This window comes from Vidua macroura, chromosome 27, assembly GCF_024509145.1.
Source record: "Vidua macroura isolate BioBank_ID:100142 chromosome 27, ASM2450914v1, whole genome shotgun sequence".
Lineage (NCBI taxonomy): Eukaryota > Metazoa > Chordata > Aves > Passeriformes > Viduidae > Vidua > Vidua macroura.
The window spans coordinates 4,683,403-4,710,131 of NC_071597.1; the positions used below are offsets into that span (position 1 = coordinate 4,683,403).

At 54.6% G+C, this 26,729-nt stretch overlaps 2 protein-coding genes across 2 annotated transcripts; one reads left to right on the top strand and one right to left on the bottom strand.

Moving 5' to 3' along the window:
• Positions 1-2,151: 2,151 nt before the first annotated feature.
• CCDC43 (coiled-coil domain containing 43) lies at positions 2,152-9,893 on the bottom strand. The gene is made up of 5 exons (XM_054000231.1): positions 9,587-9,893; positions 6,743-6,830; positions 4,356-4,491; positions 3,688-3,743; positions 2,152-2,385 (listed from the first exon to the last, which is right to left on the bottom strand). The coding sequence occupies exons 1-5, from the start codon at positions 9,815-9,817 to the stop codon at positions 2,198-2,200; spliced, it is 699 nt and encodes a 232-aa protein (XP_053856206.1). The 5' UTR covers positions 9,818-9,893; the 3' UTR covers positions 2,152-2,197.
• A 173-nt stretch (positions 9,894-10,066) lies between these two features.
• On the top strand, positions 10,067-23,490 carry DBF4B (DBF4 zinc finger B). The gene is made up of 11 exons (XM_054000230.1): positions 10,067-10,251; positions 13,262-13,453; positions 14,811-14,861; positions 15,472-15,541; positions 16,353-16,423; positions 17,114-17,150; positions 19,037-19,079; positions 19,961-20,077; positions 20,246-20,372; positions 21,009-21,118; positions 21,627-23,490. The coding sequence occupies exons 1-11, from the start codon at positions 10,141-10,143 to the stop codon at positions 22,996-22,998; spliced, it is 2,301 nt and encodes a 766-aa protein (XP_053856205.1). The 5' UTR covers positions 10,067-10,140; the 3' UTR covers positions 22,999-23,490.
• Positions 23,491-26,729: the final 3,239 nt, after the last annotated feature.

Below are 26,729 nucleotides of genomic sequence, written 5' to 3' on the forward strand. Positions count from 1 at the left end.
GAGGTTTAGCCAGACAGACGTAACAGTCTGACCCAGCCCTGTGCCTGGCTGCGAGAGCAGGGGACGGTGCCTGCAGAGGGATCTGCAGGGCTGTGGGAGCCAGTTCCCACTGTGTGTGACTGTGCCCTTCTTGCATCCATGCAGACTCCTGTGGATGTGCACACGGTGTAGCCTGTTGTTCCTGGACAGGCTCTGGAGCACAGCAGTGGGCAGAACAGGCTTGGGGCTTCCTCTCCCGAAGAGGTGAATGCTGCCCTTCCCTTGACCCTCACAACCAAAGGTCTAAGGAGGCTGTGACAGGCTCAGGTGGGCTGTGCCTGTGCAGGTAGGCAGCTCCAGCCCTCAGCTTGCATTTTCCTTGGAAGCCAAGGGCTGGGCAGTTCAGTGCCAGGTCACAGAACTCCAGGAAAAGCCACTTTGACTGACAAAGATGGGCAGCAGCTGCTGCCAGAGCAAGTGGGATGCCAGCAGGAGGTGAGATCCCCCTGCTGCCAGCCTCCTGAGCCCCGCGGGTGGCCAGGGCTGCCTCAGCCCAGGCAGAGCCAGTGCCTTGCCCAACCTCAGCCCAGGGCTGGTGCGTGGGGCTCCAGGGCACCAGGAAGTGAGAGCTGGCCCATGGAGCTGGGGCTGAGTGATACCCCCTCCCTCAAGAGCTGCCCCCTGCCCTGCTCCACTGCAGTCCCACACTCTGGCAGCTGCCTGAGCCACCTGAAATACCAACCAGGAACTGCCACAGTGCACCAGGCCAGGCTGGGGAGAGAGCCCTGGGGAGCAGCACAGCTGGATCAGCTCCCAGGAAAGAGGGCACCACAGCCCTGAGAAACAAGGCATGAATGAAGCTGAATCTGCACCAAGGCAGCAACAGGCAACCCTTCAGAAATGCTGCTGCTGGGCAAGGGGCCAGCAAGGACACACCACTGGCACTGCCATCACGAATGGCAACATCATTCAGAGGAACCCATTTCTTGGCCAATCAAGATTTATTATTCAAGTCCAAAGACAAAGCAGTTGGAGACTCACACGCACACACAGCAGCAGCTTGAGGGGGAGGCCTAGCCCTGGAGCCAGAGCAGTGCTGAAAGCGGTGCTGGGTTGGGCACCCTGGGAGTGCAGGAGCACAGGAGCTCAGCACAGGTCACCACAGCAAGCAGGCACCCAGAGCATGCTGCAGCACAGAGCCCAGGCATACCCGTTCCTCCCACAGCCCCTCCTTCCCCCTCAGTTCACAGGATTAGTGTTCTTCTTCCTCAGTGGGCAACACCATCACAAAAAGGCTGGAGCAGCAGGGATGAGCCCTTTGGAGGGAGGAGGAGTATTCAGGAGGAGCACTGCAGTTCTGATGGCAGCTGTGCCAACAGGCAGTGATCCCAGTGCGTCCCCTGCTCACCCTGCTTGTGCCAAACCAGCTTCAGAGCTTCACCCTGGCAACAGCTGTGGAAGTAACAGTCCATGGTCACCCCACAGAACATCGGGGAGCACCATTTTCCAGCTCTCTGGAGTCTTAAAACTGTGTTAGGAGTGTGGTTTGCTGCTGCTGAGGCCAATGCTCCTGCCTGGGCAGTGTTTCCATCACTCACAGTCCACAGGTGATGCAGTCACATCACTGCAGCTCACCTCTATTTCACACATCTCGCTCCTCTGCTGCAGCCCAGCACCGCTCTGTGCTGATCTCAGCTCCAGTCCTGCTCCCCCAGCCCAGCCCGAGCAGGGCCAGAGCGTTGGCCTCAGCACTGCAAACACAGTGATTTGCAAAGACGTTTTTCAAGGCTTGTGTCAATGAATTCATGTGTGCCCTGGGGCAGTGTGTACTGGCTCATGGCAGGACAGGCTCAGCTCAAGGCACAGCCAGTGCAGGGGCAGCTCCTACACCATGCTCTGCTTCCAGGTGGTCAGAAGTAAAAATGGATCAATTTAACAACACGGACATAATCATTTCACCCTTCTTTGGTAGAGACACTGGCCACGAACACTGACTGGGGCACTGATACCACAAGTACAGGGCACACTGAGTCCAGGAGCTGCTCAGAGATTCTGTTCTGCTATGTAACAAAACAAAACAAAAAAAAGAAAAAAAAAAAAAGGCACCACTTCCCAAGAACTGCTCCCAGCCACGTGCCTGGAATTCTTGCTGCTTTTTAAACACACACCATATTCAGAATTAATTTTATCCTTTGAGAGTCCAACTGGAAATCACCAGCTACCGCTTCCGCTCGCCTTTCTGTGTTCGTTTCTTCTCCTTCTCCTTCCGCTCCTGCTTAGCCAGCTTGTCCTTCTCCCGCTGCAGTTTATCCTGCTCTTTCTTCTTCTGGAACTCATCCCGCAGCAGCTCCCGCTCCAGCTTCCTGGCATTCAGGACATCCTCCACGTTGGTGTTTCGGAACAGTGCTGGGGCGGGCTAAGGCTGACAACGCTCTAGCCGAGGTCATGTGAAAAGGTGCCTTGGCACATGGGAAGTTTGTTCTACCTCCCCCCTCACCTTCTGACTCCCTACTTCCTCACCAGGCAGGTAAGGAATTGGGAAATGAGGAATGCAGAAAGGAGAAGGAATCTCTGGTTGCTTTTCCAGAAAGAAATTCAGGTTGAAAAAACACCCACTCCTAGAGAAGGAAGTGTCTGGAGCACAAGTCTGATGAGGAGTGGCAGAGGGAGCTGGGGGGGCTCAGCCTGGAGAAAAGGAGGCTCAGGGGCGACCTTCTCGCTCTCCACAACTCCTGACGGGAGGGGACAGCCAGGTGGGTGTCAGGCTCTGCTCCCAGGGAACAGGGACAGGACAAGAGGTAACAGCCTCAAGTTATGCCAGGAGAGGTTTAGGTTGGATATTGGAAAAACTACTTCACAGAAAGGGTGGTCAGACTTTGGCACCTGGGGACAGGGGTTAGTGGTGGCCTTGGCAGTGATGGGGGAATGGTTGGACTCAATCCCAGAGGGCTGTTCCAGCCTTAGTGATTCTGTGTTTTTCTCCTAGAAAAATGAGGTTGCCTACTGGTTCTTAAGACTGATGTGTAAAAATACACGTTAAACCTCCACAAACCTGAAAAGAAGCAAACACACAGGGCACAGCCTCGAGTGTGTTCACTGCAGCTCTGTGTGACATGTCTGAACACATACATACGTGTACATACATGGTGTGTATGTGCAGACAGACAGGTACACACATGTCCCTAATGTAGGGACAAGAATAACTTAGGTTTCATATTTAATTATGGGATAAAAACTGCTTCCCTCTTAAATTTGCCAGCTGGGAGCTCAAGGACGGTCCCAATTCTGAGACAGACACAGGCCCCTTGGTCCTGCCCACCCTGAGTGTTCAGCTGCACCACAGCCTGCCAAGCTTCATTCCTGACACGATTTCCCTCTCTGGACACCAGCTAACATTAAACTGATGTTCTGGGAGCATTGTCCTTATCAATAAGCATGTTCTATGAAGCTACAAAAAGGTGGAAGAGGAAAGAGGGGAGGAGAAGGAAATGAATGGCAGGGTTGGTGTGAGTGCTGCACACAGAGCACACGGACTGTCACTGTCACTGTGAGCAAGGTCAGGGCACACAGAGAGGAAAACAATCCTCAAGCTTAAAAGGTGGCCCTACAGAAACAGGGAGACTAGCAGAGGGAGAGAAGGAGAGGAAACTCACCACGGAGGCTGCCTGCCTGACAAGCAGCCTGAGTCACCAGGAATTCAAAGGATACATTTTTCTGATCCAATATTTACAGCTGTCGTCAATCCATCCTGTTCATCCCCACCAGTGAGAGAATTAAGGAAACACAGACATCAGTAATGATCTTGTGCCTCTCTACAGCTACACTTCACTCAAATAACAGTCTTATAAAGCCAGGAAGAAGCAGCTGGACTCTCACAGACCAGGTATGCACAGCTCCCACCCTCAGCTCCTGCTGCTCCAGGGCCAGATGCAGTTGCCTACAATTCACTCTGCTGGGCAGGGAAGAGCTCGTTCTTCAGCACCACGAAGAGTTAACTTCTAACCCTCCCACTCCACACACTCTCTGTAAAGGATTATTTCAGCAGATTTCTCCTGGGAAAGCAAGAGAGAAACTCAGCATCAGCTGCTGAGGGATGGGGGCATTCACTGCTCTCCTGCCACACACCTGGGCTGGGCAAAGCACCACAGCCACATGCTGGTGGGGACAAACATTCTCCCAGGAGCATCTGCTTGCATCACTCCACAAACAAGGAGCTTCCATGCTTTGTCCATGGCAGTTATTTTATCCAAAGAAGACTGCAAGGCTTCCCCAGCTCTCCCCAGCGGACCCTGCAGGGCTGGGAGGGCGCTGTTGTTCAAGGAGCTTTTGAGCAGGTGATGTCCCTCAGAGCCCCGAGCAGTGCAGGAAAAGGATATTCCTCCTCGTCGGTCACGTTGGCATACTGGGCCAGGAGCGCAGCCTTCCTCTGCTTCTCCTCCTGGGACACCTCCTTGGGCTTCACCACTATCCTGGCCTGCTTCTCCATCATGCTGGCAATGGCCTGGACCTCATCTGGCAGGAGAGGAGTGACAGTGTCAGCCCAAGCCACAGACACGGCCACCGAGCCCCTGGTGTCACTCACTGCCTCCTCCCCCTGCAGCTCCACCCAGCCCGTGTCCTGCAGGGACATTGTCCTGGGGAAAAGCACCCACCCAAAGGGAGATGTCTCACCCAAAAACACCCCTGAGCTTCTCCCAAGGGCATTAGTGGTGCTGTCAAAGCCAGCTGCTTTGGGAAATTCCAGCTGGGACGGGGCTGGCTAGGGCCAGTATGGGGCTGACACCCTGAGGTGATAGGGCTTCTCTCTTGGAGGGGGAATTCCATGTGCTGCACCCAGCCACCACCAGACACTTGTTCCTGGAGCAGACACTGTTATTCCTGGAGTAAGGGAAGTTTCACAGTGAAACTGGGATCAGTCAAGGCTCTGGCTAATGAAAATCCATTTGACTCCAAACCACATTCTCTTCCACTTCAAAGCAGCTTAATAAGTTTATTTAAGTATGTACTTGACCCCATCAAAGAGAAATTCTGAAAACCTGAAGTGAGGGATCAGTTCCATGCTCTCCCTTTCTTTCAAACCAAGAGAGACCAACAGCTGATTTACCTTTTAACACTGAAATTCCACTGCCCATTTCCTAAAATGACATCTGGGTTTTTATGCCAGTTTTTTTTTTTAGTCTGTTAATCACTTATCCTCAGAGCTCTGTTATTCTGAGTGGATCCACAGTTCAGTGGGGATTTATCCTTTTATGGAACCCCAGTAATAGAATTTCACCCTGGAATTCCATGAACCCAGACACACTGTGCTGCCTTTTTATAACAAGAAAAATCCCTGTGAGCACTGGCAGGAGCAGGAGGAGCCCAGCAGCAGTTCCAGCAATATCAGTCACTCGTCCTCAAGAGGAATTTATTTTATTTAATACATGGAACAGCATTAACTTCTCCCTATCCCCAGCCAAAGGCAAGGTCAGACCAAGAGCAGACTTCCAGGATTTCTGGGGAAAGCCACTGAGCTGCTGAGTGGTGGAGCTACTGTGTCCATGCAGGGGGTGAGGCAGAGGGGGATGCTGGGGCTGATGCAGTGACCAGGGACTTGCTGCCAGAGCCATTCCTGGGTGACACCGGGCACTGACAATGTGCTGTTTGCAACCAGAGGCAACAAGAAAATGCAAAGCAAACAAAAAGCAGGATTTAAACCAAAGGGATGTTCCATTGTCACGATCTCCTGTCAGGTCTGTGCCACTGCAATGTCACTGATCCATGCTTGAACCACAAATCCTCCCAGCACACGGCTCCACTGCATCCAGAGCCCTGCACAGGGACCAGGAGAAAGCTCCCCACACACGGACAAGGCCAGGTCTTGGCTCCCAGCTGAGGATAAGGGATGGATTCGGGGAGGGGACACAGGCACAGTGGGGCTGGGGAAGGAGCAGTGACAGTTTATCAGCAGCCTCACAGCGCTTCCTCAACAAGCATTCATGGAAAAAAAAAAGAGTTGTAAGGGAAAATGTTGGAAGAGGAAAACACGTGAGTGGGGTCAGCAGCAGCAGGGAGAGCTCAGCTCTCCACAGGGGCAATGCAGCTGCACAAACCAGCTGCTTTCCAGACTGCCATAGACAGAAGCAGCACAGGTTTCTCTACCATAATAGCTGCAGTGCCAGCACTGAGCAGAGACAGCCCTGGACGTACTGGGAAAGGAGGTTTCTGAAAAAAACACAGAATGGTTTGGGCTGGACCTTAATGACCATCTCATCAGAAAAAAAAAAATCCTATAGAAAAACACACACACACACAAAAAAAAAAAAACCCTGCACCAAAACTACACACATGGTGGGGGGGAGGGGGGGGGAAACAAACAAAACAGAAACCAACCAAAAAAAACAAAACAAACCAAACAATAAAAAAAAAAAAACAACCACCACAAAAAAAACAATGCTAAACTAAAAAACAACAGAAGGCCAAAAACCCCCACAAACAAGGAAAAAAAAATCACCAAAAACCACTTTTCCCCTGCAGGATGATGAACCCAAGGAGCAGCAAATGCTGGTGCAGCCCACAGTGAAGCTGCTCATCCCCTCATCCCTATGCCAGGTGAAAGAGTAACTGAGCAGCAATGGAGTGAGAGGCAGGTCAGAGCTGCAGCCATGGGGCAGCATTGGTTTAACTCCTACCAGGACAAACACAAAGTTCCCTTTGAGCTGAGGCCCTGAAGGTCACCCCACACTGAGAGCAGGGCACAGCACCCCAAGGCACAGCACTCTACCTTCTTTCTCCTCTTTGGAATCAACGACCTGGGAGTCAGACCACCTCTCCACAACCTCCCTGCACACATCGTTCAAGAGATCTTCTTCCTAGAAAGGAAAAAGAGACTCCTCAGACTTGGAACAGAGTTGGCTGCTTCAAACAAGCACCAGTCAGACAAGAAAAGAAGCAGCTACAAAGGATGTGCACGCCCAGCAGTGAGCTCAGAACAGCTTTTCACCCCAAATCTTCCTGTTAAACACACACAGGACTCTGGTTTCCCTGGGATGACACAAGCACACCACGTCTGGTCACTGTGCACATGGACAGCTCTGACACACGTGGGTTTCACAAGGGTGGCTGTGCAGGTGCCACGACCCTGCCCACACCCAGGAGGCCACTGGGGTCTTGGCTCCCAAAGCCTCCCGCCCTGCATCCTCTCTCTTCCTGAGCAAGGCCACAGGGAAGTGACTCAGTGCTACCTCCACGCCAAGCTCACTAAAGAGAATAAATTACATGGGATAAATCATAAGTTGCTGCTGACAGACCATCACCTCCCACCTGCAGAGACATCCTGCTCCCCCATGACCTGCCTGGAACATTAAACACGACTTAGAAGTGGCAGTGGGACACATCCCCCTGCTCCTCCAGGGGCTGCAGGTGAATCTCTGCTCCAACGTGGATCTCCAGGGGCTGCAGGGGCACTGCTGCCTCACCATGGTCTCACCACAGAATCTCAGGGGAATCCCAGCCATGGTGCCTGGAGCAGCTCCTGACCCTGCAGAGCTGCTCCTCTCACAGCTTCTCGCTCCTCTCTCCAGCTGTGCTCCTGAAGGTGTTTTTTTCCCTGCTTAGATTTGTTACCTAAAGGTGCTGGATGTCTTGGAACTGATTGGCATTTGCTCCATGGAACACAGGAGAGCCAAACACCACTGATGGGGCTCACAGAGCTCAGGGCCACCACCAAATATTTCCAAAAAACAAGAAATTATCTTGGTTTGGCATGCAGTAAATACAGAGAAAAATCAACCATGGAAAATACAAGTGAGGTGGATTCTGTCTGGTTTAAAGATAAGAGCTGGACAGAAAGAGAACTCAATTTGAAGTTTCTTGATTAGGAATGGTAGAAAATCACTAGTGCAAGACATGATCAGGACTGAGGAACCATGGACATGAGAGCAGATGTCACCTGAGATGTCACATTATTTTAATTATGTTTGTGAAACACAAACAAGTGAACAAAAAATCCCTTGTAATTTGTGTATGGAACTAGAAGAGACTTGGCAAGAAAACCTCCAAATTCACCAAATAAAACACTGTTTCAAAAGTCAGTACAGAAATAAGCACAGAGTCTAAAAATAAAGAAACAAAAAAGACATTAAAAAAGAACAGACTACAAAGAGTAGTTACAAAGTCTGAGGGTTCAAGAGACAATTATGTTTTACAGGAATGGCAGAAAAATCAAAGTGAGCCAGAAACTGCAAACGAGGCTCAACTCAGCTGTGGCTGTGGTGTGACTGGGGCAGGCCTGGACTGGAGGGACATGGGAACCCCAGAGCTGCTCAGTCCTGGCAGCAGCAGCACAGAAGGGAACTCAGCACTGAGCAGAAAAGGGGAAACCGCAGGAAACCAGAATGTCGGGAAAGGGGAATACCAGTGGCAGGGCCAGGCAGCACTGCTCAGCCAGGACACACTTCCCAGGCCTGGAGAGGGCCAGGCACAGTGACGGGGATGAAATGAAGTCTGGTAATTACAGGGAGGCTAATTAACCTCGACTACTGCAGAGCAGCACTTTGCAAAGACATCAGGCTCCATCCCTCAGGATGCACCGTTTGCTTCTCCGGCTCTTTTAGGCTCAAAGCTGCACTGCCACAGCTGAACGAGCTCACTGCTGTGCCCCAGGGTGGGGAGGGGACAGGGCCGGCAGGGAAGGGTGCTCTGACTTTTAGGAAACCCTACAAGTGGAATGGCACAGTCACTGTACAGAAGGAATGGTGTCATACCTGTGATAACAAAAAGCTGCTGTACCCGCCCAGTCCCTCTGGGTTTTGTGCTCCCACACTGATATTATGGGAAGAAATCAGCGACAGCCACTGAGCAGACAGTTCCCAACATCAGCACTACCCATGATTTAACATTTTACACTATGAAACATCCATTTATGAAAAATCTCGAGACACAGACACTGTAAAAATCATACAAGGAGGATTATCGAAGGGAAATCCCTCCCTGCACTCTCCTGGCTCCCAGGAATCTGACAGGAGCAGAGGCAAGCCCTGCCCTCCCACGGCTGTTCCTGTCCGTCCCAGCCCCAGCGGGATCTGATTCCTGACAGACAACGCGTGTGTGAGGCACGAGAGCACCGCCCCACACCCTCCTGCCGGAGGATTTACCATTAAAAGTCACCTCTCGAGGCGCACCTGGCACTGCCAGGCCGCCCAGCTCGCGGTGAGCCCTGAGCGCTGCAGCCAAACCAAGGGGATCCCTGTGCTCCCCACGAACAGCCCCTTCCACAGGGCTTCCAACAGCCCGAGCCTGGTACAAAACCCCTCCCCAGCCAACAACACCCCCAAAATAGCACCGAAAACCCCGCAAGAGTCGCGGGTGGGGGCAAAAAAAGCCCCTGGATGTGGGTGTGCTCCCAGTAAGGGGGGACCGCGCTCCGGGACGGGGCCGATGCGCCCGGGGCTGCGGGGAGCCGCCCGCCCGTCCTCCCCGCCGGAGCCACGGAGCCCGTGGAGGCCGCGGCCCCCCGGCGCCTGTGGGCTGCAGGGGAGCCCCGGCGGGAGCACGGCGCGTTCATCGGTGCGGGGCGGACGGCGAGACCGCGCTCGCCCGGGGCCGCGGAGGGACCCCCGCCCCTTACCAGGCAGGCGGCCAGGACGGCCCGCAGCGCCTCCAGCCGCTCCTCGTCGCTCTCCTCCTCCCGCAGCAGCCCCTCGATGTAGGCGCCGTACACGGCGCGGTCCAGCCCCAGCGCGTCCAGCCGCGCTGCGAGCCAGGCCGGGAACGGCGGCGGCTCCGGGACCAGGATGGGGCCCGGGATCGGGATCGCGATCGGGATCGGGACCGCGCCCGCCCCGCCGGGCGCCGCCATCTTGGGCCTTCAGAGGGAGGGGACGGCGGCCGCGGCGGGACAAACTTGTGGCGCCGGCGGGAGCGGAGGGAGCGGGGCCGGGGGTCGGTGCGGCCGTGCCCGGACGGGAGCAGCGGGGCCGGGCGGGCGGCCCGGTGTGCTCGGTGTGCCCCGTGTGCGCCCTGCGCCACCCGCGCCCTTGGCACAGCTTCTCCTTCCTCCGGAGAGCGGTTTCGCGGGGAGCGGCGCGTCCCTGCGCGGCCGCCGTGCGGGGCGGGGCGGGCGGCGGAATTTAAACACGGACAAGCGGCGGGCGCCCGACGGCCCCGAGCCCGGGCAGGGCCATGGCCGGCACGGCCTCCCCTCGGCCCCTCCGCGGACAGTCCTTCTACCTGGACCTGCCGAGCGGCCGCAGCGCCCGGGACCTGGCGGAGGCCATCGGGCGGCTCGGTGGGGTGAGCGCGGGCCGGGGCCGTGAGGGGCTGCGGGTGACCCGGGACTGCGGGGTCCCCGGTAGTGGGGGCGGTCTAGGGGGGTGTCTTGGAGCGGCCTCGCTCCTTTTCTGACTGTGCTCATTTTTTAATGTTTCCTGAATTTCTCGTTTTTCCGGTGGGCCGGCTCCCTCCCGGCTCCCCCCGCAGCCGGAGTCCCGGGGGGCTGGTGGGGGTCGCTCCTATCTCGGGGCTCCCTGCTCAGGACCAGCCTTTCCCTCCCAACATCCCGGGTGCTCCCGGCTGCCTGGTCCGGCCGCTGCTGGGAGGACTGGTGTGTTAATGTGTTCCATCTCTGGTTCCCTCCTGCCCTGTTGTCTGTGGAGCTGCTTGCCCGGTTGTTGCCCTTCTTTATTTTTCTAAAACTTGTTATGTTCTCCTGGGGACAGAGCCTCTTTCGCTCCCAGCATTCCAGGTGCTCTTGGCTGCCTGGTCCGGCCAGTGCTGGTGACCACCGTGAGAGCAGCTCCCTGGCCGTGGAGGTGCTTCCAGTGATGGTCACTCGGTCCTGGGACGCTTCCCAGGGCTGGGGACTGACTGCCGCTCCCAGGGCACCTGCCAGAGGTGATAACTGGTTGTGGGGTGACGGGTGCCCCATCACCCAGTGATAAATGGTTCCCTGGCCAGGAGCACGTTTTCCAGGTGCTTGTAACTGGTGCGTGGTTCCCCCTCATCGCTGACAACAGCCTGTGGCAGTTTAATCTTTTAGGGAGGTTGTGGGACTTCCAAATGGAATTCAGCATAGGATAAAGTAGGGAAATGCCATCCAAGGTTCTTACCCCGGAGCGGTGTGCTTTTATCACGGCTTTCCCAGAAAAGCCATCTGGAGCCTTTTCCCTGGCAGGCTGTTATTTGGGTCAAGCCCTGTGGCATCCTTCATGGCCTCCAGGATTCTTTGCTGCTGATATTCCTCATCAGTTCCTTATCCTGTCCCAAAACCCTTCAAAAAGTAGCATCATCTCAGTCCCTCAAGCTGGAGCTGAGCATAGGGTTGTACCTGTTGTTCATCTTTCAGCCGCTTTATTGCTCTTGTGCAGTTTGGTTCTAGCAGTTGCTACTATTTGTTTTCAAGCCCTTTAATTTCTCTGAGGTGATCATCTCATGTAACCTCAAAATTTAAATCCTACAATGTACACACTATTGTTGCTGTTAGTAGTGAAGGAATGGGATTATTTTTGGGTTAAGAACGATTTATTGTTTCGATAAATATTGGTTTAAGAGGTCGTGAGATTTTAAAGGAGTAAGTTGTTGATTATAGTTAAAGAGTAGTTATAAGTTTTCTGTTACAAGACAATATATTATTTTTTTAACTAATGACAGATGTTACAAGGTTTATTTTGCATTTTTAACTTATCTTTACTTAATTTTGTTGTACTATGGATACTTTTGTCTAGTGGGCTTCTGTTTTACATGTACACATATGCTTTTATTATAACTTCTAAACTCTTAGCTTATTCTATACAACTACACCTCTACATTATAAACTTTTCACTATCTTATCAATATAGTTTCTCACTTAAGGCATATTCTTACTTACAACTATAGCAACATAATTTTACTATTTTCTGTCTCATGTCTGTATATTGTGTTTTTATATTAATCTAAGCTTCTTCTAAGGCTGTAGATCAAATCCTTCAGTGTCTGGAAGGAAGTTTCTGTTTTTCTGATTCCCACACACACTGTGTAAGATCTTTTAGTTTTTGCTGATGCTGTATCCCTTCAGCCCTGAGCAGGTGTTGGCTGCACACACACTTGGGGAAGGTGACTTGCACTGTTTTCCCTTTCATGAATTGCACCTTTGTCCTGAACTTGCTGGTTTCTCTCTGCCCTCCCCCAGAGGTGCCACTCACTCTTGGGACATCTCTTTCCCAGCTGGGCATCCTCAAGTCTGAGAACCCTGTGCTCCCAGCAGACAGCTACTCCTCTATGCAGCTGCTGTGTTACTTGGAAATAATTTTAGACTTTGACCATCCTTCTGGTTCCTATCACACACCATCCTGGCCCTCCCTCTCTGAAATGAGGTCCTCTGGCAGTGGAGCTCTCATTCCTCTGTTTTCTGTGGAGATACTGACCTACACCACAGCCACTGTCTGTGAAGCAGCTCCTTGGCAGCAGTATCTGAGCCCAGGTTCTGTGTGTAATTCAGGACACAGGTCAGGACATCCTGTGACCTTGGGCTTGCATGTGGCACCTAGAACTTGGCATGGGGCTCGTGACACTCTGGAGCCTCATTTGGATGGGGAGGTTGTGATTTTGTCTCTTCTGTGCTTGCAGCACAGCCTGCAGTGACCCTTGTGGCACTTCACACCCACTTCATGGTTTGGGAATCTCCTCCTACAGGGATTCTGCAATGGAGCAGAACCAGCTTGTTCAGCAGCTGTGATTTTGGGCTGCCCAGATCTATCTTCCTGAGGGCTTCACACCTGGGCCCTGTGACTCTCTGCCTCCTGCACAGATTCTGAGAAGCCAAGACATTATTGGCTTACAATACCATTAGTGTCCCAACTTTTGGGTTTCCACCTCTTTCCTGTGCAAAGGTGTGTGTATGTTTCATCTCTCTGGTTCCCTCCTGCCCTGTTGTCTGTGGAGCTGTTTGCCCAGTTGTTCACTTTCTCTTTTATTTTTCTAAAACTGGTTATGCTCTCCTGAGGACAGAGCTCCTCCAGGCTGATCTGTGATGTCCAGGCCCTTTTCCTCAGATGTTGGGTTATTTTTTTTTGAAAGCACTGTGTGAGGAGTAGGTGGTGGTGACAGTTGTGGATGTCTGGATCTGAATTTCTGGTGACTGTTTGCAGTGAATCTCTGGGGCCTCACGGGATCTCCTGGTCAGTATGGAATGAAAGAAGGAATGTGATTGCTGCCAGCAGCCCCTGGCTGTGTGGGGGTTGAGCCAGGGCCAGCAGCTTTGTTTAGCAGGGCTCTGTCAGCTCGGGGTCAGACACTTGCAGAGCTGCTCTGTTCTGTCTCGCTGCAGGTGACCGAAAGCTTCCTCAGCAAAGAAGTCACCTGCGTGGTGTCCAGCAACAGAGAGGCCAAGCGGGGCCAGGCCAGGCCTCGGGAGGAGAAGCAGAGCAGCCCAGCTGCAGAAGGCACAAAATCCACGAGCTCAGTGCCTACTGCCCCCAAAGGGACCCCAACCAGACCTCGCCAGAAGCCACCATACACTGTAAGAGCTACAAAGGTTTTGTCCAAGGGGTCTGTGGGGTAGAATCTGGGGCCAGTTTTGGAAGGTGGAGTTGTTCCTGCTCTAAGGAAATATTCTGTGTGGTTTTTTCCCTGCTCTATTCCTGTTTCCTTGGCTGTCCTTATTCATACTCTGGTTCTTTGTACAGAACCAGAGTTCTTTGTGTCTGCCATCATTGTCTACTCAAACGTGCATGTCACAGCTTTGGGCTGTAATCAAGGAAATCTGCTGGAATGGCAGGGGATGTGGAGGCCTTGGCTGCTTCCTGAGGGAACAGGCAGAGGTGTGGTGAGAAAAGCCAGAGAAATACAGACAGGGAAAACCATTGCAAACTCTGGGTACTCACAGTCACAGGGCAAAGCCCCTGTATCCTGGGAGGAGATCTGTGATAGCCTCCTGCAGGAAGGGGCTTTTCCTGGTCCCATTTGCCTGTTGGAGCTGGGCTTTCTGCTCACAAATGCCAAACTCCAACATCCCACCTTGAATGTGGTGTCTGCTGGAAGCTGTGACTGGGGAAAGGCAGCTGCCCCAGTCCAGGCCTGGGGAATCTCTGCCAGCTGGAGCTGAACCACTTGCAGTGGGAAACCTGAGCTGCAGAGGTTTCTCCCAGTTTTTGTCCCCTGTCCTGGCTCCCAGCACTGTCCCTTGCCTTACAAAGAGCTGAATCAATCTGCTGAGACCATTGGCTCAGTTCCCAGGATGTTCCTAACCCTGGCCAGCATGTTGAGATGCCTGGAGAACAGGAGGCTCAGGAGGACCTGATCTGTCTACAACTCCTTGATGGGAGGTTGTAGCAGCTGGGGCTTGGTCACTTCTCCCAGGTAACAAGTGACAGGACAAGAGAAAACAGGCTCAAGTTGTGCTGGGCAGGTTTAGATTGGATGTTAGGGAAAATTCCTTCATGGAAAGGCTTGTCCAACCCTGGCACAGCTGCCCAGGGCAGTGGTGGAGTCCCCATCCCTGGAGGGATTGAAAACCTCTGTGGGTGTGGCACTTGGGGACATGGGTCAGTGGTGACCTTGGCCATGCTGGGGAGGGGTTGGACTTGATGACCTTACAGGGCTTTTCCAGCCTGAACAATTCCATGATGCAGCAGGCAGTTTCCAAGCTAAATTGCTGCTTCCTCTTGGCTCACTCTGGAGCCTTCATTTCCCTGCTGGTCAATAATTCCAAGCCTTGGCTGGTGCTGGTGGTGCAGTTGAGTGGTCCTCTCTGCAGTTTGCATTCTCTGAAAGGCACTCTCCACTGGCAGAGAGAGCCCAGCAGAGTGAGGGCATCCCCAGGGATCGTTGCTCTCCAGCTCTTTGCCATGACCTGTTCATGTCTCCTCTCTCCACAGGCACTGCTGAGCCGGGGGAAGGAGCTGCTGAACAAGGCCATGAAGAACCAGGTGAGCAGCCTTGGATGGGCTCTGCTGGGACTGGGTGTGCTCAGAGCTCTGCTGAGCAGAGCAGAACCAGTGCCAGCCTTCCTGCAGAGCCCCTGCCCTGCTGACAGAGCAGATCCTGGGGCTGGGGAAGGCACAGAGCAGTTGCTTGTGGCCTGTAGAATGTTGTGTAGTGCTCCTGGTCACTGCTGTTTCTGGAGCCATGTCATGCAGTGTTGTACTCTGAGGCCTGCCCCAGCCATTTGGGTGCTCAACACAAGAGAATTATTAACACAAGGCCTGTTGTTAGATGAATTTTTAGCCTAAGACCTTAAGCAATGTAGCTGGGGCAAAAGGCTCCCCTGCAGTCCTTTCCCTGAGGTCACAAGTGGCCAGATAAATCTCAGTGCCCACTTAGAAGCTCATGCTGTAGCAGGGATGAAACATTTGCCCAAGATGCTGCTGTTAATTTGGGATGGATAAAGCATGAGCTTGATCCTTTACTGCTGTGCCCTGATTTTAATAACAGCCACGCTCTGCTCTGTCAGTTGGGCAGCAGGAAGGGCTCTGAGCTCAGTTTAGAGCTGCACGTGGCCGTGCTTTGAGCTGTGCTTTGCCAAACCTCTCTGTACAGGACACCTGCAGTGGCAGCAGCATCCTCGCCAACGCTCGCCTGTGGGGAGTCCAGATCCTGCATGTGGATGGTATCCTTCACTGTGGGGTGCAAGGAGGCTGCTGGTAATGAGGGATTTTGGAGACAGGTGGAGCAGAAGTGATGTAAGAAGAGTAGAACAGAAGGAAGAAATTGCAAGCAAATATCCTGGAATGATGCCATCCTGGCCGAGGCTGGGTCTGCCCTCAGACACCAGATTTGTGTGTACAGAATGTGCCACTGTCACATTTGCAACAGCAAACACGGGGTACATTGTCATGTACTGAAGGTGGAACACTAGGAAATGTCAGTATCTTGGTCAGTACATCAATTTGTTCCAAAAATACCGTTTTTACTAATTAACCTGGAAGTAAAATCACGATAAGGGCAGGACTTGGTCGGGTTTAATTAGGAAGTGCTGGTGTTTGAGGGCCTGTTCTGGAAGGCACCTCCTGTCCCCGTGATGGATGGGGAGAGGGTGATGGGAAAGGCAGATGGTGGAACTCTGATACTAATAATAGGTCTGGAGTAAAAGGTTCCTGAGTGTCTGATGACAGTGACATACAGCTGTGGCTGAGCCTGTCTGGATCATGTCCCTGGGCTCTGCTGTGTGCTGCAGGGCTCCTGCCAGTGTCTCCTTCCTGCAGAGCCCCAGCAGCCTCCAGCTCTGCTAGAGAGCAAATGGGGGGCTATCTCTCAAAGTGTTCTTTTGGCTTCATCTTGGACCATTCCCTGGGGGAGATGCTCTGCCAGGGGCTGCAGGCTCCAGCATTTCCCAGTGCCATGGGGGGTGCTCTGCAGTCTGAGGGGAACAGCTCCCTTCCCTGGCTGAGCTTTGGCTCTTTGACATCTCACTTGCACAGAAATGTTGTCCTATGCCCAGCAGCTGCTGCGAGCCATCTCAGGAGCAAGGAAGCAGTGCCAGAAGACAGAGGTAACAACTTACCTGCAGCCAATTTCAGGAGTTCAGGGTTCCTGGGCAGCTCTGAACAGTTCTTGTAGCAGCTTCATTGCCAGTGGGCCAGTCAGGGGGATGCTGGATCCAATCTGGTGTTTGTGTTAGTGATGAAGATGAAAAGATTCAAAGAATTTTTATAAAGTTGGGGATAAATCCAGATGAGAATGAGGCAGCTGTTGCTAAGTATCAGCATTCATAGCACAGCTGATACTGACTTTGACCCTAAGGGTCGTGGTTTAACCCCAGATGGCAACTCAGCCTCACACAGTCACCCTCTGGCATCCCCCTGGGATGGGGAGAGAACTGGGAGAGACAAAGTGAGAAAGTTTATGAATTAAGATAAAGATGATTTAATAGAGAAAGCAAAAACCACACACACAAGCAAAGTGAAGTAAGATGACGATGGCTGGTACACTGGCTCACCAAAGGATTGCTTAATGCATTGGAGAGGTCAGAGGGAAGGTGGGATGTAAGGACAGGGCATGGCAGCCTTTATGTTGTATTTCAACTAACCCTGGGTAACTTGGGAGACAGAATGAGGGGAGGTGCTCTAGGTGGTACAGGAGCTCTGAAGTGGTGGGTGAGGCTGCTGCTGCTGCTCTGGGATCAGCAACTGCAGCTGTGCTTGGGCTGCTCCCATGCTGAATATGCCCCTTTTTTCTCTAGGTGAAATGCCCTGCCTCCAGATCCAAAATTCGCAAAGGTAGGCCTGGAAGTTGTGCTGCTGTTTATGCTCAGATGTGGAGCTGCTTGGAGAAGCCTCATTTAGAATTTGAAATACATCAAAACCTTTGGCAATCCCAAAATATGCCAACTCTTTAGGTAGTTCCCCTTGAATGGGTTCTGTTACTCCTTGTTGGAGTCTGGCTCCCAGGACAGCTGAGGACCTTTGATTTCACAATGTTTAAAAATCCTAAAAACCCTTTCCTGCCAGCTCCCAGAATCCCAAGGCACCTGAGACAGTGCTGCTGCACATTGAATCCAGCAGCTTAAAGGAGGTTTTGAGGAATAATGCATCCTGCAGAGGCGAGCATGTTCCTCCCAGCCCACTCACTTCTGTTGGGCTGAGATGTGCTGCTGAGACACCGATCTGGGGATGGCTCTTCCTCTTCCAGGGAGGAGGGAGGGGGAACAGCCAGGTTCTCATCTGCAATTAGACAAGAGCCAGTTGTGGTGCTGAAATTGGCACTGGTGACGTCAGCTGATCTGCGACTTGTTTGACTGCGTGCGTCAGTTTGGAGCAGACTCCAACCTGGATGGTGTGTGAGACACTTGGGAGTTATTTCCCAGTTTGGGGTGAGGGGAAGGTGCTGAAGAAAGGCTTGAGAAGCTGTTGGATGTGGCAGATTGTGCCTGCAAGCTCTGAGACCTGTGCTGGGCACACTCTGAGCCTGGCCTGGGGTCTCGCAGTGCCATCGGAGCCGTTTGTCACTGCTGGGATCACACAGGACCCGTGCACCCATCTGAGCTGGATCTGGAGCCTGCACGTGGCCTCTCTCTCAGAAGTGCTGAGCATTTGGCAGTGTTTGCATGGAAAAAACTTGATCCTGTACTGAAATAGCAGCTTCAGTGACGTAGCAGCACATTTGAGGCAAGCAGAGGGTGAGGCTGGTGAGGACAGGTGGGCTCAGCCTTTCTGGGGAAGAAGGGTGAAATATCTTTGGAAAAAATAGCATCGAGTGCTAGGATCACAAGAAAACACAACTCCTCGCCCTTCGGGGGCCATGAGGGAGTCTTGGTTTCAGGGTCAGGCAGATGCCTTGTGGGAACACCTTGGTGTTTTTTGTTTCTTAGCCAGATCAGGACTCGGGTTTCCAAGGTGAGCGTAATGTGAGTGGAACATACCTGCAGGACAGGAGGGACCTTGGAACCTCCCCTCCCAGCCTGGCTCTGAAAACCTTTTCCCTCAATGCACTGCTGAGACTCTTTTGCTCTCTTCTTGCTCTCCAAAGGAAGCAAAGCTGCTCTTTGCCCTCCTTGGGAACTGAGCAGAGGCCAGATATTGCTCTCAAGTAGTGTCCTGGTGCCAGGCTTGGCTGGCAGCACCTTGGTTTGTCTCCAGCATCTCTTGCTGCTTTGACATCACCATCCTGGCCTGAGCCAGGGTGATGAGCCAGATTCTGCACTTGAGGCAGGGTGAATGGAGGAAAAGGTGCTGGAAGTTGTTGCAGAGCTCTGAGCCAGTGCAGCAGCTGCTGCAGTTCCTGAGTTCCCTTCTCATACTCAGTGGCACACTGTGGGGGGGCTTGTGTGACAATTCTTGGGATTGGAGTCAGAAGGCTTGGGGTTAGACCAGTGGCTGTATGGCTGAGGAGGCATTAAAGATGTGAGGGAATGGCTGAATACTCTTTCAAAGGTGGAAATGTCCCATGGTTGGGCTGCCTAGGGTTTGGTCACCCCACTGCACACTTGGGGCCAGGGGTGTTGAGGATCACCTGAAGAGCTGTTTCGTCTGTGCTTGGCCACCACTTGGCATTCACCAGTGCCAGAAGTTCGATGCACTCAGCTCTGGAGCCCAGTTCTGTTCGGGAATGAGTGACTAAGTAGGGGAATTTAGCCAGGAAAACTAACCAGGTTTCTCTCTGGCAGGAAAATTGAAGCCCCCTTTTCTGAAAGTTGAAGACCAGAGCAGGTAAATGAGACCTTTCTAAATATCCTACCCTAAAACCTGGGGGTCTCTCCTTCACTGGTTTCATTCCCAGGGACTGTTCTGCCCATGAGGCAGAGCCTGGTTTCTGTGCATACCCTGTTCCACACTGGGAAGCTGACTCTCTCCTAGAGGGGAAGCAGGTGGAGTTTGGAGAAACAATCCAGGTGTCTTGTGTGTCAGGGAGAAAAAAGGTGTTAAACGAGACTTGACAGCAGTTTCCTTCCTTGCTCGAATTCCATGTGTGATCCTCAGCAGGTCACTTAATCCACCCAAGCCCTCGGCAGTGAGGAGTGAGATTGAAGCCCGGGAGGTCAGGGCCTGTAACTTGAGGACAGCCTTGGGCACAGGGGACCTGATCCCTGTGGTGTTTCTGAGGAGTCTGTAACTCTACCAGCATCCACGAGGCCAATTAATTATTCCAAAGGCAACATTTAAGGCATCTCAATTAAGAGTCAAATATTGGGGTTTACATGCTGCATGCAATGAAGTGTGAGGGGAGGGATGTGGCCTGGGAATCAAAACCCTCCTGTGCAGTGGGGTAGCTGGAAGTACTGCACCACTCTGCCCTGCGGCAAAAGGTGGAATTTGGGCTGAGCAGGCAAACTCGCCTTCTGTCCAAAACATGCTCCATTGGGACTGTTACTGGGAACTGGGTTTAACACTTTAAATGTGTTAAATGGAATGAGAATTTCATTCTCATTTGAAGTCAGAAATGGGAACTCTGGCACAGCCACAGGAGAGCACTGGGCAGTATCTCATCATAACTGAGGTGGCACCTTGAGCCCCTCCAGGCTAGAGGAGGGACAGCTCTGAAGCCTTGCCAGCACTGCCATGAGTCTGATGTCCTGATCTGCTGTTTCCAGGCAATTCCGGCCCTTGCATCACCAGTTCCAAAGCTTTCCTGACCTCAACTTCCTGGCACCCAAAAGCTCCAGCCCATTTGAGCCTCTGAAAAGCCTCTCCAATTTCTGCCAAGCCAGGTAGGCTGCAGCTCCTTCCGTGCAAGTGTTTAACCCTGCTCCTGCTCACTGCTGGTTCCTGGGCTCTGGGAACCACCTGCCTTTGGACGTGGGCACAAGGAGCCCTGTGCTGGTCCTGCTGGTGCTGCAGGCAGCTCAGGCAGGGTGACCCCGTGCTGTCCCTTGCAGGGGTGCTGAAGGCTGTGCCCTGCACAGCGCCGAGGGAAAGAGCCCCCGCTCCACACACGTCACCGTGCCCAGGAAAAGGAGGGGGTTTTGTGAGTGCTGCCAAGAGACCTTTGAAGAGCTGCAGAAGGTAAAGGTCCCCCTGGGACCTGGTTCCTTGCAAGAGTTGTGGGGGGCACTCAGAGGCTTTGTTGATCATGTCATGCCTGTTAGCACTATGAGCTCCTTCGGGAGGAATTGCTGCATCCAGCAGGATCTGCCTCTGAGATGGGAACGTGGTATATCTGTGTGCCCAGACCAGCAGGTCAGAGCACAGGGGGTTTGAGGGTTGGAGCACAGCATGCTCCTCTCTTGGGGTGCAAGAACCTCAAGGATCATCCTATTGCATGATCCATAAGGTGAAGAGGCTGTTCCATGGCAGCCATGGGGCACAGGCAGATCGAAAAGGTGGGAGGAGGTTTTTTATCTCCTGGAAGGTGCCAAGCATGGGGGCTTTCAGAGCCCAGCTGTTAGTGCCAGACAGTGGTGGTGGAGTCTATTTCCTGCTGCTGGGGAGGCTGTGGGCTGCTCTTGGATCCAGACACAGCCTCCTCATCAGCAAGAGCGGGGAACAGGACACTCTGTGTGTTCCCAAACCTGGCAGACATTGGCTCTGTCCCTTTGCCCTCTGGTCTGTTAGGCTGTGGGAAATGCCTGATACTGCAAATTCCCCTCCTGGCAAAGCTTTGAGTGTTGTTAAAGGGCCTCTGCCACCTCCACCTTCCAGCATCTCCAGAGCCCCCAGCACCAGAGGTTTGCCCGGGACAGGTCCCAGTACATCCCTGTGGATCGTGTCATCTCCCAGCTCACCAACAGCTTTGTGGAGTGGTCGGCCAAGTAAGTCTGGGGATCTGGGAACTCCTGGAGCCCAAAGGCAGCAGGGTGCTGCATGGCTCATCCATGGAATGGAGTCCCTGTGCCTGGGAGTCAGAGGCTGAAGCAGGACCAACTTGGCACCTGCTGGGCAAAGCTTAGACAAACCATGGGAGATGTTCCTGCATTTCCATGGGGTTCTTCAGGGAACTCCCCATGGACTCCCATGTACCTCCTAAACTAGAAAGGGCAGCTGAGCATAGCTCTTCTGTCCCTGTATCTGACTCCAAACCCTGCTGCTCTGTAGCCTGTAGCCCCCTCCCCGTGCCTGGGCACTGGGATTGAGGAGGCTGAGATCCCTTGTGCTGCTGATCTCTGCCAGCAGCAGAGTCATTCTGAGCCTCACCAGGCTAAAAGTGCTTCCCTGCTCCTGAGCAAGGGCTGCAGACACCCTGCCCTGCAGGAGAGGCCTTCTCTCCCTGGGGGGAGTGCTGCTGGGGCTGCGTGAGCATTAACTGATGGTTCCTCTCAGGGTGCCCTGGTCCTGCCTGGCAGATGAACATGTAGTGCCTCAAGCACGCAGCACTGGAGGAATCAAGCTGCTGCCAGCAGAGCTGGGAAAGGAAGGGGAGCAGCCTGAGCAGAGTGCTGTGGAACTGGTAATGGATACAGAGCTGTATCATGGCCTGAAGAGCCAGGGACATTCCCCCTGCCTGCCCAGAGACAGGATCAGAGATCCCAGAGGAGGAGGGGGCTTGTCAAAGCACAGCTCCCTGCGGCTGCCAAGGGGAGCAGGGCTCAGCAGAGGGGTCTGTGGTACCATGGAGGAGGCTGGGCTGGGGGCTTCAGGTTTAGGCTTGGCTCCTGAGCTGGGCTGGGAGCCTCGTGCAGCACACACTCCTGTCAGAGGGGCAATTGCTTCTTTATCTGAATCTCTTACACAGCCTGGGTCTGTCAGCCACTCTCCCCAAGCACAGCCTGCCTCCAGGAAGCGCCAGCTGTGCTCCAGACAGAGCTCCCAGGTGGGAAAGAAGCCCAGGCTGGAGCTGGGTTTTGGCCTCTCCCCTCTGGGTGAGCAGATGGAGCCGGTGAGTGGTGGGATGGGAGCACAGGGTGCAGGGCAGGTGTCTGAGCCAGCCCTGCCCGCTGTGGTGGGGGCTGGCAGCCTGTCCCTGGGCACAGAGCTCTCCAGCAGACCTCACAGTTCCCTTGCTTTGGATCTGTGCCTGTGTGAGAGCCCTGGGGACCCTGTATGCCAGCCAGGAGCCCCGGGAGCTGTGGCTGCAGGTTTGGATCCTGGGGAGGCAGCTGTAGCCAGCACTGCCAGCGAGTGTGGCTGGAGCAGGGAGAGATCCCAAGGGAGGCAGTGCGGAGGGGACAGTGACAACGCACCCAGGAATGGGAACAGGCCTGCTCTGGAGAGCACAGCGAGCAGGACCAGCTGCCCTGCTGGCTGCCTGCCCTCTCCCACATTGCCTGTGGCTGCAGCCAGATGTTGCTGCTCACTCCATGTCAGGGCAGCAGAAGAAGCAGCCCCTGGAGCTCCCGACATGCCCAGGCAGGGCACGGAGCGGGTGCAGAGCCCCAGCCTCCTCCCGCCTGCTCCCCAGAGCCCAGAGGCTGCTCACGGCCTCGGCAGGAGCTCCTCGGAGTCAGACTGGGATGTGCAGCTGCTCCCCAGCCTCTCAGGTGTCCAGGGCTGCAGGATCCCAGCTGTGGACAGGGACTTGCTCCAGCAGACACACGTCCGTGTGAAGGACAGCGGGTACGAGTCTCAGCTCTGCTCTGTGCTGAAGGAGTCGGAGCTGGCCTGGGCAAGCCGAGAGGACAAGAACTGCAGGAACTGCTGCACAGAGACCAGAGGAGCCTCTTTTTCCATACCTGGGACATTGTTTGGCAGCTAAAACATCTCCAGGCTGCTCTCTGGAGCCTTGGTGGGAGCTGAGAAGTGGTTGGGGCGGGATTTACCAAGGCACCCTCTGTGCCAGGACCAGGAGGCACATCCCAGAGTGAGGACAGCACTGGCAGCCTGGGCAGCTCTCCTGGTGGGAACTGATGGGGATGCAGTGGCTTCCCTGTCCTCCCCTCCTCTCTGCTGGCCATGTTTGGAGCCAGCAGCTTCCTCTGAGTCCTCACAGACACTGACACAGTGGTGCCTCTGGAAGTCTCTCTTCAATGGCAATGTGCTCTTCGCCCTTCCAGAGGGAGAGCAGAGCCTGTTCCTCCTCTCACATGGTCCCCAGAGCTGCAAAGACTTAGGACAAGAGGGTCATGGGGATAAGATTTGTGCTCTTCATGTGGTCTGGGGGTTGTCTTTACATATTTTCAGGTGGTTTCAACTTGTCTGAGGTTTTTTTACAAACTTTTGAACTTTGAAATAAAATGGAGGGATGAGATTCTGCTCTGCCTTACTGTGGATGGAATGTGTCTGGGGGCAGGAGCAGAGCAGTAGGGGTTGGGTGGAGGAAGCTTTGTTGGAAGGGGTCTGTGGGCAATGGGCACTATGATCAAGGGGGCACAGGGGTTTGTCCAGCCCCAGAACATCACCCCAAACATGGTTTGCCAGAGGAGTGTGGCCAGCAGGCACTGGGAAGCTGTTGTACCCAGTGCAGAGGTGGTGCCCAGCAAGGAGGGGTGTGGAGAAACTGGAGAGCCTGTTCACCTCTCCTGGGTGTGGGGCCAAGGGATGGAGGTCAGAGACAGGCTGGGCTGGCTAAGAGGATGTTCTGGAGTGTCTAAAAGCAGCTTGTGGCTTCTTGAAGGGCAGTTCCAAGCAGAGTGGAGCCAGCCCTTCTGTGATGCCAGGTGTCAAGCTGCTTCCAGGTGCAGGTTGGAAAAAGGAAAGGCTCAGGGCCCAGGAGGGTGGGATAGCCCTGGGCCAGGCACCCAGAGGAGTGGAGTCTGTCTGTCCTTGGAGATGTTCAGTCCTTGAGTGAAGGACAACACTCCCTCCTTTACTCCAGGCTCAAAGGGAAGGCTTGAAGTGGGATTGTGTAGTGAGAGCAGGGACTTTGGACACACGAGGCTTCAGAGGTTCCTCCTGAGCTAAATCCTTCTCCAGTGCAACAGCCAAACTCCCGTTCTTTACCTGCTGCAGCCCCTGTAATGAAGGGCTGATCAAAACTGTGGCAGGAGCTGAACCCCACTGGGCTCGGGGTTCTGCCATGGAGATGTCCCTGCAGCCACAGGCTGGCCCAGCAGGAAGGTGATCCCTGGGAGAGGGGCTTGGAGCACTGGCCTGGTGTGCTCAGCCTTCTGGAGGGAGTGCCCAGCTCTGTGCCCCTCAGAGAGCAGAGAGTGCCCTGGGGACAGAGGAATGGCCCCTCCAGGCCCTTGGCCTGTGTGACCAGGGCTCCAAGTGACCCCTGTGGAGACTGGGATACCTCGTGGTATTGAGCTGACCTGGGAGATCAGCAGTTGTCTTTCACCAAGCCTGACCCTTCCAGGGAGGGGAAAGGGACCCCCAAGTGCCATCTGCCCCCTCCTCATGCTGACCAGTGACTTACAGCATGGAGTCCCTGCTCTGGGGGAGTGAAGCAGTTGCTTCATGGCCCCTTGGGTACCCTCTAGGCCTTGGATCAGGTGTTCAGGCTGGAGATACAGAATCTTGCAATGGTTTGGGTTGGAGGGGACTTTAAGATCATCCAGTTCCAACCCCCTGCCTGGGGCAGGGACACCTTCTCCTAGAACAGCTGTTCCCTGGTACTGGGTGTAGATCCAGCCTGGCTGAGCACCTCTTTGTCCCTGTGGTGCTGAGGAGCACCAGAAGGGCCCTGGGAGGGACTGTCCCCCTCGGGCTGGCAGCCTCAGAGCTCCTGAGGAGCCAAGCAGGTGCTGGATCATCTCTGATGCTGCAGTTCCTCCCCTCGCTGTGTGGAGGAAGAGGAAGGTCCAAGGGCAGCAGGTCCCAGTTTGGAAGCCCTGCCTGCCCCATGCTGATATGCCTGGAAAGGACCATTTGGCAGCCAGGAACCCCAAGTGTGGCTGAGGAGCTGCTTCCTGGAGCCTGTTCCTGTGTAGCCCCCAGAGCCCCCGTGGGAGATGTCCCTGTGTGTGAGTACCAGCCCCCAGCTCACGGCCTGGGTGGGGCTCAAGGCCCCAGTCTAAGTGTGACCCTCAACTCATCCTCTGCTCAAACCAGGCTGAGATGCTGCTGCCTCTCAGCTTTCGGTTCCTCTGCCAGCACTGGGGGTAACGGGCTGAGCTGCAGAGGGACTTGTTGGAGCCGTAACACAAAATGGGCCAAAAAGGTCCAAAAAATTGTCCTGGAGGGGGGTGAGGGATGTGAACTGGGAGTTAAGGGCCCCTAGCTTGCTATTTTGGGGGGCTCCAGGGCTTTCCCAGGGCAGCTGACCTCTGGGATGAGCTGGGGCCGCTGAAGCACCTGCATCCTCCTCTCTCTGGAGCACTTGGTGACTCAGCTGAGCCCCTGTGCCCCAGTCAGACACAGGCAGAGGTTGCCCATCACCTCCACGAGGAGCCTGAGCACCTGCCCAAGGCTGGCCCTGGGCACCCCAGCAGGAAGAGCTGGGGCTGGTGGTCTCCAGGTCTGTGTCACCCTCATTCCCCCCCTCTGTGATGGCTGGTGCATCCATCACCTGAGGCTGGAGCCTCTGTGCCCTCCAGGACAGCCCCTCCTGGGGGTGCCTGTGGCTGTGCTGCCTCCCCACATGAGCTGTGTCACCCTCCATGCTGCTGTCCCACGCTCCCACTGCGACAAACAGGAATTTACTGGGGCTTGTCTCCCTAAAATTGTTCCATTACCACCAGGAGGGAACACAGCCTTCCCCCAAAATCGGAGCAGAGAGAAACTCCTGTTTCTGGTGCTTCCTGAGGGTGGGGACCCCACAGAACCCTTGGGTGACATCACCCAGCCACTGGGGATGCTCCAGAACCACCCCATGTTCCCAGTGCTGTGGGCAGCAGGACGCCCTGGTTCCAGCACCATCCCCTTGGCACAGCCGGGCTGCCACAGCCAGCACCAGCCCTGGCACCAGTCAGGGGCTTAGCTCCAGCTGGGAGGGTGGTGCTGCTTGGGGGCTTCGGTCCCAGCTGGGGGGCTCTGATAATGGTGTGGGTCCTGGTACTGGCTGGAAGCACCAGGATAATCCGCAGGGGCTCTGGGAATGGCTGGGAACCAGCTGGGGACGGGGGACTGGTCAGGGACTGGGTACCAGCTGAGGGGAACACGGTGCAGTCTGGGGGCCTCCAATCCCCGCTGGGGGCCCTGCACTGGCTGGGGAGCCTGGTACTGGTGTTGGGAGGGTTTGGGACTGGCTGGAGGGGCTGGTACTGGTGTGGGGGTCCTGCACTGCCTGGGGGGCAGCAGTGGCTGAGGGGGGTTTGATTCTGTCCCGAAGCTCCAGACCTCGGCAGGTCCAGGATTGACTGGGGAGTTCTCCTATGGGTGTTCGTGTCCTGGTGTCCTGTCCCGGGTGGCTGTGGGGGGACACAGTCTGACCTGGCTGGGAGGGGTCTGGCACTGGCGGCTCCACTCCGGTCCCTGCTGGTGCGGGGTGCCCAGCGCCGGCCCGGGGCTCCGGTACCATTCCGGGGGTGATGGGACCGGGAGCTCCGGTACCGGCTGGGGGTGCTGCCGGCCCGGGGGTGATGCCGGCGGGGCTCCGGTGCTGCA